This window comes from Lathamus discolor, chromosome 10 (genome assembly GCF_037157495.1).
Source record: "Lathamus discolor isolate bLatDis1 chromosome 10, bLatDis1.hap1, whole genome shotgun sequence".
NCBI classification, from domain to species: domain Eukaryota; kingdom Metazoa; phylum Chordata; class Aves; order Psittaciformes; family Psittacidae; genus Lathamus; species Lathamus discolor.
This window is the reverse complement of record NC_088893.1, coordinates 11,982,602-11,991,906: the sequence shown is the minus strand read 5'-3', so window position 1 is coordinate 11,991,906 and position 9,305 is coordinate 11,982,602. Positions and strand designations below refer to the sequence as shown.

The 9,305-nt window shown below is 63.4% G+C and overlaps 2 protein-coding genes across 6 annotated transcripts; both read right to left on the bottom strand.

Annotated features, from left to right (window-relative positions):
- Nucleotides 1–649: 649 nt before the first annotated feature.
- On the bottom strand, nt 650–3,775 carry LOC136019982 (alpha-2C adrenergic receptor-like). 3 transcript variants are annotated; one of them, XM_065690666.1, is made up of 3 exons: nt 1,851–3,775; nt 1,535–1,719; nt 650–1,341 (listed from the first exon to the last, which is right to left on the bottom strand). In XM_065690666.1, exon 1 carries the CDS (start codon nt 3,035–3,037, stop codon nt 1,955–1,957), a length of 1,083 nt encoding a protein of 360 aa, XP_065546738.1. In that variant the 5' UTR covers nt 3,038–3,775; the 3' UTR covers nt 650–1,341; nt 1,535–1,719; nt 1,851–1,954. The 3 variants fall into 3 exon arrangements, with proteins under 3 accessions (XP_065546738.1, XP_065546737.1, XP_065546739.1); XM_065690665.1 differs by having other exon boundaries at nt 650–1,719; XM_065690667.1 differs by lacking the exon at nt 1,535–1,719.
- Nucleotides 3,776–3,866: 91 nt separating this feature from the next.
- SLC34A1 (solute carrier family 34 member 1) lies at nt 3,867–8,037 on the bottom strand. Of its 3 annotated transcripts, none has more exons than XM_065690662.1 (14): nt 7,978–8,037; nt 7,819–7,894; nt 7,488–7,604; nt 7,161–7,343; nt 6,796–6,924; nt 6,581–6,724; nt 6,360–6,471; nt 6,077–6,272; nt 5,804–5,899; nt 5,596–5,695; nt 5,190–5,357; nt 4,900–5,016; nt 4,614–4,738; nt 3,867–4,507 (listed from the first exon to the last, which is right to left on the bottom strand). In XM_065690662.1, the coding sequence occupies exons 1-14, from the start codon at nt 8,020–8,022 to the stop codon at nt 3,953–3,955; spliced, it is 2,163 nt and encodes a 720-aa protein (XP_065546734.1). In that variant the 5' UTR covers nt 8,023–8,037; the 3' UTR covers nt 3,867–3,952. The 3 variants fall into 3 exon arrangements, with proteins under 3 accessions (XP_065546734.1, XP_065546735.1, XP_065546736.1); XM_065690663.1 differs by having other exon boundaries at nt 7,819–7,891; XM_065690664.1 differs by lacking the exons at nt 7,819–7,894; nt 7,978–8,037 and having other exon boundaries at nt 6,796–6,874; nt 7,488–7,577.
- Between the last annotated feature and the right edge of the window lie 1,268 nt (nt 8,038–9,305).

Here is a 9,305-nt window from a genome sequence, read left to right as displayed (position 1 = left end):
GGCAAGAGTTGTTGGCCATGGGATGCTGCTGAAGCAGCATGAGTGTCCAGAGGGGTCCTGGTGTCTGCAGAAGAGCTGGTGGCAACCCAGATGGTGGAACTGGCACTCTGCTTTTTATCTCTGCAGAGGGGACCTCGCTGGAGAGGGCTTCAATCAGGGGAGTGAGTAAAAATAATCTTGAGAAACTGAAGAAACAGCTGAAATTGTGGGATGCAATTCCAGGCAGAGGTAGTCCCTGGGGCAAAGTGGGGGTCCAGGTGCTCCCAGATTGTGTCCAGCCCATGGGATTTGATGTGTTAGATATCGGCCTGAAGCTCCCTTTGGTGGCTTTTATGTCACCCTGTTGCCAGAACAAGCTGAATGTGTCAGTGACTCCTTCCCCAAGTAGAGGGGTCCCTGAGTGCCCTCAGTCCACCTGGTCCCTGTCTCCTCCTTGCCCTCCAGCATCCTGGAGCTGTGTACCCATGCCCAGAAGGATGGACAGTGCCTGCTCCCTTCGTCAGCCCCAGTCGTGCTGTGCAAGGATGAGGTCAGGGTGCAGGAGCCAGACACTGTGGTGCCCCAGGGTGCTGCCCATGGGGCTGGTGCCCATTTGGCAAGTGCTCCTCTCCCTGCCCAAGTCCCCATCAGACACCCTCATCTCCCTGGGTATTTTTAGAAGCAAACTGCTGTTTAATTATGAGAAAGAGAAAGGAGGCTGCAGAGGGGAAGCCAGGCAGCAGCGATAGGGCAGCTCCTTCCGCAGCCAGTGCCATTGGGGCTCCAACCACCAGGGCCAGCCGTATCCTGGGGGTCAGTGCTAGGCCCCCATCCCAGCGCCGTTCCACTGGGAGCTTCCACTGGCCCCAAAATTCATGTCACAAGCCTCCATGTGTAAGGCCAGCAGGTGCAGGAGATGGCCATGGGATCCTTGCCTCTGTGAGTACCCCCATCTCTTCCAGAGCCTCGGACCATCTGCACCCACCCCAGCAGGGAACATGGAGGACGGTGGGGAATGGCATTCCTTGGGCTCCATCTCCCAAGCGCCAGTGGCTGTTTTTAGATGAGTGAAAGTCCGATGTTTGGAGGTTTTCTATTTTGAGCATAAAGCTGGAGAAGTGGAGCAGCTCCTGACCCCCGGGTGTCGGTGCAGCACAGGGCAGCGAGCCAGGCAGGGCGGGTGCAGGGCCCCTGCCGCCCCTGGGGGGATGTGGTTGCCCCCAGGTCTTCACCCCATGGTTCCCCTGGTGGCCTCTTGCACCTCAGGCTGTGCCGGAGCTTGTTCCCATGCTGTCGCATCTTCCACACTCTCCCAAGGGACACAGCATTTCCAGCACTGCGATGTCATTCTTCCTCTCCCTCCTGCAGCAAGATCCCAGTGAAGCCCCTGAGCAGGATGTGGGGTGTCCCACCCCAGCCCCACACCCCTCATACCACCTCACTGTTCCCTCAGAACCCCCATGGCATGGCACAGCTCCATGCTGATGGGATGCCAGAGGGGATGCCCTTGGCACAGGGCTTGGACTGGGCTGCTGCGGCGGCACGGCCAGCTCACCCTGGCACTGGTGACACTGCTATGTGGGGGGTTTCATATCCCTGCAGCAGCCTGGGATCTGTCCCCTGCATGAGGAGGTTGGGTGTCACGAGCGTGCAGAGGAACTGGGGTTTGCCTGGCAATGGGAGGGCTGGCGCTTCCCAGTGCTGCCATGGTGAGCTGTCATCACCAGCAGGTCACCCATGCTGCAAGGGGGACAGACGGGTCACAACAGGTCTGGGGATGGCCCCTGCTCACTGGGCTCCCAGGAGGCAGACGCCAGCCCTGGGCACAGGCTTTGGCCTCGTTTTATTGAAACCCTCATTTCCAGACATACCTTGAGGTGCTCCCCAGCGCTGCAGTCCAGGGTCCATGGTGGGGCCAGGCACTGCCAGCAGCAAGCAGGGCTGGGAGCTGCATCCCCAGTGTGCTGATGTGTCCCTAGGTGCGGTGCCGGCGGGGGATGGCGAGAAGCCGTCGGAAGGCAGCTCGGAAGTCCCGGTTGAAGAGGGTGTAGATGAGGGGGTTGAGGCTGCTGTTGCAGTACCCGATCCAGAAGAAGAAGCTGAAGAGGGGCTTGGAGATGTGGCAGCCATCCCCACAGACAGCCCCCAGGCTGTAGGTGAAGAAGAAGGGGAACCAGCACAGCACAAAGGTGCCCATCACCACCGCCAGCACCATGGTGAAGCGCCGCTCCTGCACCCGCATCAGCCGCCGGCGGCACAGCAACACGCTCTGGTGCTGGCTCCGGTGCCGCCAGCCCAGCATCCTCATCCCTGGCCCCTTCTTGCTGGCAGCAGCGAGGCGCAGGGAGCGGGCGGCGAGGAGGGCTGCAGCCCGGCGGGTGGTCAGGCGATAGATGCGGCAGTACACGGTGACCATGACGAGGCAGGGGCCGAAGAAGGATGCGGTGCAGGAGGCCAGCACGTACCATGTCTCCTGGCTCAGCTGGCACTCGCGGCCACCCGGCCGGGCCCACAGCAGCGGCGGCAGTGCCACCAGGGCCGCCGCAGCCCAAACCACCCCGATCATCCCCTTCACGCGCCCAGGGCTGCGGGGCAGGTTCAACCGGGCCGCGCGGGTGATGGCCCAGTAGCGGTCAAGGCTGATGGCACAGAGGTGCCCAATGGAGGAGGTGCAGAGCAGCACGTCCAGCGCCAGGTACAGGCTGCACCACAGGCCCCCGAAGTACCAGTAGCCCATCAGCTCGTTGGCCAGCGAGAAGGGCAGGACGAGGACGGCCACCAGGATGTCCGCCGAGGCCAGGGACAGCAGGAACAGGTTCTGCGGGGCCCGCAGGGCATGGCTGGTGGAGATGGCCACCACCACCAGCGTGTTGCCCAACACAGTGGCCAGCAGGACGGCCAGGGCGGCCAGCAGGATGAGCCCTGTGGCTGCGGGTGAGTGTGGGGCACTGCTGCCACTGCTGCCATTACCGGAGGCGTTGGAGAGGGCATCGGCTGGCTCCATGCTGGCACAGTCCCTCAGGCGGATGAAGCCCCACGGGGCTGCTCCCCACCACATGTGCCCTGCTCACCAGCCCCGATGCATCTTGTGCCACAGCCCCGGCATCGCTGAGTCCTTCTGCGGCTGTCCCGGTCACACCGCTCCAGTACTGACCTGCTCTGGTGGCAAGGAGAGGTCGTCCTGGTCCAGTAGTCACCCGGCCATGCACCCGGGGCGATGGCGCCGGGAGCCCCGCAGCAGCTCCCACTGCAGCCCTGCTGGCTGGGCTGGTCCCAGCCCAGGAGGAGGGCGGCCGGGAAGGAGGAAGGGACAGGCTGATAACGCTGGCAGGAGCCCAAGCATCTGCGGGCAGTGGCAGACGCCATTATTGCCAACACTTAAAAGGCTTCTGCTGGGGTCACTGTGGTGGGTGGGCTCCTGCCACGGGCAGCAGGGTGCATCGTGAGCCAAGGGTACTGCCTGGCTGTCCTGAGCCAACATTCTGCTGATCCCCAGCCCGGCAGCCCCTCGCCAGCTGCCCCACGTGCCTCATCATGCGTGGAGCCGTGCCCCACTGACACGCTGCTGTGGCACGTAACTGTGTGACATGGACCTGGCCATCTCAGCCCTCTGGGGACGAGGCGGGTGAGAGAAGACACTGCCCATGACACTTTGGTACAATCTGGCTGCAAACCGCAGGTGCAGGGTTTGGCTGTGGCTTTATCAGTGTGTGCCCCCATTGCAGCAGCGGTGTGATGGGTGCTGTGTGTGATGCACGGAGCACCACGCAGGGCTGGGCTGTGCAGGGGTGGTGTATGGACAGGAGGGTGCATGGTGGGTGTCTGGTACCGGTGGCTCTGACTGTGGCTCTGGCAGGGTTTGCAGAGGCAGGAGCCAGAGACACACATGCAGGGCGCAGGTGCTCAGCATTTATTAGACACCAGCTGAGCGGGGATGGAGGAAACCGGGCAGCCGTGGAAGCAGCGGTGCCGGCTAGAGCCGGGTGGCTCCGTGTGGGAGTGGGCGAGGGGAGCCTATCCGTACGGCGGAGCCGGGCACCTCCTCGGGGTAGGAGAGCATGGGGTTGTCCAGCCCCAGCCTGGCCTTGTCCCGGGGAGGGCCCTCGCGCTCCTCCCAGCCCTCGGGGCTGCGGCAGCGGTCGGTGCAGCAGAGGGTGGCCCTGGTGATGAGCCGGTCCAGGGGCTGCAGCGAGTGCATCCACGTGGGGAGGAAGTCCCAGGTCTGCAGGCATTTGGGCAGGCGGCCAGGGCTGTGCGCCTGCAGCGCGTTCACCAGCCCCACGAAGAAGAGGAGGCTGAGGAAGGGTGCACCCACCCCCACCAGTGCCCGCCAGCCCGCCATAGAGATGCCAAAGATGAGGGAGGGCAGCAGGAGGAAGCAGATGATGAGGTACAGCACGGCAAACCAGCGGTACTTGGCCGTGCGCTCGCCCAGCGCCTTGGCCATGCGGATGGGCAGGCGGGTGAAGGGCAGCGGGTACCAGAGCAGGATGCCAGAGATGTTGAAGAAGAAGTGGCAGAGGGCGATCTGCAGGGATGGCGTCACAAGGGGGTTGGGCACATGGGCTTCCCCCAGCCCCTGCTTTGCCCAGTGCCCCCCGCCAGCCCAGCTATGCCTCCGGGGTTGCCAGTACCTGGAAGGAGCTTGCCAGCTTGTCCCCCGGGCTGGCCAGGGCAGCCAGGATGGCGGTGGTGGTGGTGCCAATGTTGGAGCCCAGGGTCAGCGGGTAGGCACGCTCGATGCTGATCACCCCGAGGCCTGTGGGACAGGCACCCCATCCCGTCCCATCGCTTCTCACCGGTGCCATCCCCACAGTCTCACAAGGAGGCACAGCTCCTCCCAACCCCTCCAATTAGCACCAATGGGCCACTGTGGCTGGGAGCAGCACATGGCAGGGACAAGGCATGGCTGGGACTCACCTATCAGGGGTGTGATGGCTGAGGTGAAGACAGAGCTGCTCTGCACCACGAAGGTCATCCCAGCACCCACCACCATGGCGAAGTAGCCGGTGAGCCAGCTGAGCGGGTGCGGGAGATCTGCCATGACATGGGCATGGGCATGGACACAAGCATGGACATAAGCATGGACATGGACACATCAGCTGGGAGCAGCCTGAAGCTCCTAGATGGTGATGGGGAGGGGTCTGTGGGGATGGCAGGTGGGGATGGGGATGGAGGCTGTGGGGCAGGCAGGGTCCCATGACACTCACCGGTGTTGATGACCTTCTGGATGGCTTTAGCCACTTGCCCCTTGAGCAGGGAGTTGAGGAGTTTGACCAGGAGGATGAGGCATGTGCAGAGCACGATGAGGGACCCGGCCAGCAGCACCAGCCCCACGGCCAGGTCAGGCAGTGGCGTGTCAGTGAAGAGATGCTCGCCTGCCCCACAGCACAGCTGGGAGAGGGGCTGGGGCCAGCCTGGCCCCGCTCACAAACCTGCCCTCCAAGACAGCCCCACACCTGGACCCCAGCCCCAACATGTCTTCGCTCTACCCCACATCACCACTCCAGCCCCATGCCCAGCATCTCTCCACCCCACATACAGCCCCCCCAGTCCCATCTGCACCTCCCCAGCCTCATGACCTCTGCTCCCCAGCGCTGCCCAAGCCCCACTCACACTTCTGCCTGGTGATGTTTTGGAGGCTCTCGAGGCCCTTGGTGCTGCAGTGGCCGGGGCCTGTGCAGTTCAGGGGGGGAGCAAGCTCCACAGCGGCTGTCTGCAGGGAGAGGTGTCTGCAGCGCCTCCCCAGAATCCGCAGCCGCTGCCCTGCGCCCGCCCTCCATGGGATGGTTTGGTGGCCCCAGCAGAGCCATGGGCCGCTCACCTGTGCAGGTGCAGGACCGCACCAGATGCGGATGAGGCTCCGGTTGCGCAGGCTCTCATCCCCCGTTGCAATGCCCGTGATCACTGACTTGTCCAGCTGCAACAACACACGGGTTGGGGGGGGCACTTGGCGGCTGACAGCACCCACAGCCTAGGGACGTCACTGGGATGGGGACACCACTGCTGGCCTGGGGACACTTGGATACAACCACGGTCAAAGGGACAACCACCAGCCTGGGAACACCACCCCTGGGGACACCACAGCTGAGGAGACCTGGATGATGAGCTTGGTGAAGGGCTCTGTGATGATCTTCAGCAGATCGGGGGCATCCTTCCCACTACGGATGTTGAAGGTGGCCACCACCAGGTGAGTGACGTGGTGCAGGTACCCGGTCACCACCTCCAGCGGCAGCAGCACCAGCACTGACAGCCAGTTGAAGCAGTCGTGCACCGTGGCACCGGCGAAGGCCCTGTGCAGAGGAACCCATCACCATAGGGTGGCCCCTGGGGAGCAGCTCCCAGCCCCCCCAGGTCCCTCTGCCCTGACCAGCTCTCACCGTTTGAATTCGCTGCGGTCACCAGCCTGCATGAGGGCCACAATGGTGTTGGTGACGGAGGTGCCGATGTTGGAGCCCATGATGATGGGGATGGCAGAGCGCACCTCCAGCACTGGGGACACAGAGACCCGTTAGCCCCACATGGCTTGGTTCAGGGTGATCCCATCCAGCCACCCTATTCCCAGCCTCAGGTGACCCGGGAGTCCTGTGGGTGCACTCACACCCTGAGGAGACCATGCTGACGATGATGGAGGTGGAGGTGGAGGAGCTCTGCACCAGCACGGTCACCAGGATGCCCACCACCAGCCCAGCCACGGGGTTGGAGAGGATGGCGTTGTCCTTGAAGATGTCTCCGGCCACCTTGCCTGCAAGGAGCACGAGCAGCAGCATGCTGGCACGGTGGGTGCCGGGTGCCCAGGCACCCCCACCACCCTACCTCCAGCCAGCTGGAAGGCAGAGCTGAGAACGTCCAGGGAGCACACGAAGAGGTACAGGAACCCGAACATCAGGGGCACCTTGAGAAGGGAGACACAGATGGACTGGACCCTGGCCCAGCACCCCAGCTCTGCACAAGACAAGAGAGAGTGTTAAACACTGGTTGTGGCACAGCCCTGGCTCCCTGGGCTCTCGCAGCCCTACACCATCCTCTCATGGTAGGATGGGGCTCGTGTCCCAGCCATGCCACCACTCCCTGGGTCCCATCCATCTCCTCCCACCCTTGAGTATCTTGTGCCCCCTGCCTCCCCCTGGCAGGTCTCTGTGGTGTTCCTCAACCTGGGTGCTGTGTGCCAGGGGTCTCACCTGGCTTCTGCAGCTCATCCAGACCGAGCCGGGGCCCCTGCCAGGGCAGCGTGTCCAGCTCGTACCGCTCCCGGCCCTCGCGCAGGCGCCCCGGGGAGCCGGGGCAGAGGAAGCCATGGTCAGCGCAAGGCACTGCTCCCACAGTGAAGGGGCAGGAATGGGCACCCGGCAGCCGGTGCAGGGCTGGGGAGAGGGGACAACTGTGTTACAGCCCCATCCTCCCACAGAGGAGAGCCGGGAGCCCCTGGGCCAGGATCTGGCCAGAAGCAGAGCTGAGCATAGCCGGGTGAGGAAGAGGAGGAGGAGGAGGAGACTGGGGGCACCTACCTTGGGGGCTGGGGCAGTAGGTGAACTGGGGCCCGTGCACCACCCTTCCCGCCCGCACCGGGCAGCGGGGCATCACCGGGCTCTCCCTGTGGTACGGCAGCATCGCTCCTGCTGAGGCTGAGCAGAGGCAGCCACGTGTCAGCACAGCTGTGCTGCAACGACCACCGCAAGCCTCCCCAATCCCTGCAGTGCCGGCACCACAGAGGAGCACCATCCCATCACCCAGCGGTCCTCTGGCCCACCAGTCACCACCGTGCCAGCCCAGTGAGCTCCTGCAAGGGCAGGCAGGAGACATGGGGAGGGAACCACTCCTGCCCCGAGCCCTGCTCACCTGAGGCTGGCCTGGCACTCAGGGCAGCGCGGTGTCCACATGCCACATCCACACGTCTCTCCAGCGAAGTAGCCTGCTAAACACCACGGCCCTTTATACTCATGCCAAGAGCAAAGTCTAAGGAGCCTGCATTGCCCCTCGCCTCTGCTCATCGCTCACCTCCTCCCCAGAAATTCCTGCAGTTAATGGGTAACCCCACAGCATCCCCGTCAGCTGCGGCACCGGGTTTGGATAGGGCACATGGCGCTGGCTACCGCACCACTGGCGCACCTCTCCCTGCCTGAGGCTCAGCGGTGGCCTTGGGCAAGTGGCAGCCAGTGGTGGGGAGTCAGACAGGGCAGTGCTGGGGCCCAGTGCCTGAGAGGCAATGCTAGAGCAGCCTCAGCTCTCCATCACTTGGTGCTGGGTGCTTCATCCCCTGCACCAGAGGAGGAGGGCTCAGTGCTGGTGCTGTCAAAGCGTCCCAAACTGGATGTGAGGCCACACATCCATTCACCATCCTTGGAACCATCTGAGTATCAGCTCTGCACAGGATGTGCGGTCCTTGCTGCCTCGGCATTGGTGGTGGATTACATCAGCACCAGTGTGATCCTTGTGCCCTGTCGCTGATGATGATGGTGCCACATGATTTGGCTCAACCCATGCCAGCAGCTTGGTGTAGAACAACCGGCAGCACTGCGAGGGCTGCATGAGGCAGAGCCTGCATCTTCCCAGCATGTGTGATAGGGTGGGCAGGAGGGGAGGGACGCCAGCGCTGCTGTCACCACCTCCTCGATGATGTTTATCATTACCTGCTGTTTATGCACCTCCAGCCAAGTTTCCATCCACCCACAAGGTGCTCAGTCAGCTCCTGTCCACGTCTGCCTGGGGAGAGCCAAGGGCCAAAGGCTCCTCCAGCCCAGTGACTGTGAGGAGTGGGCATAGAGGGTCCACACAGTCACCACATCCTCATGCCTCCATCACTGAGCACTCCCAGGACCCATCACCACAGACAAGCCAGCTGCAATTGTATGGGGAGAGCAAGTGGAGATCCCTTGGGTACCCCAGGGTGCTCCTGCCACTGCTGGTCCATCACTGAGCCTCCACCAGGTCACAAACCAACGGAGCCAAATGCTGGGGAGGTGCCACAGAGCAGAGGCAGAGAGCTTGGGGACCTTTTTGTTCATGGGGTGCAGCCAGTGGCACCCGCAGAGCCCTGTGCCAGGCTGCAGTGGGCTGGAGGACAGTGTCCGCACTTGCCCCGTGCCCGGGGGCTCTTGGCCAGCGGCCACACAATCATTAACCCAGTGAGGCCCTGGCAGCTCTGGCTGTCACTCATTGACAGGGTCAGGGCTGAAGTCCTTGGCCATGACGGCCCCACAGCTTCCCCTACCCCATCAGTGGTGCTGGGAAAACAAGCTCCTGGCACCGCTCCTTGCTGCAGGGCAGGGTGGCATCAGAGCCGAGGGCTGGCTCCAGCCCTGCCCTGGCCCTGGGGTGGCTCTGTG

Bases quoted from the DNA above. Each gene is read 5' to 3' on its own strand.
- LOC136019982 (XM_065690665.1), bottom strand. From the start codon at position 3,037: ATGTGGTGGGGAGCAGCCCCGTGGGGCTTCATCCGCCTGAGGGACTGT.
- SLC34A1 (XM_065690662.1), bottom strand. From the start codon at position 8,022: ATGCTGTGGGGTTACCCATTAACTGCAGGAATTTCTGGGGAGGAG. The intron at 5,900-6,076 runs GTCTCCTCAGCT...GTGTTGTTGCAG, and splicing joins TCACCAAGCTCATCATCCAG to CTGGACAAGTCAGTGATCAC. The intron at 4,739-4,899 runs GTGAGTCCCAGC...CCTGTCCCACAG, and splicing joins AGCCATCACACCCCTGATAG to GCCTCGGGGTGATCAGCATC.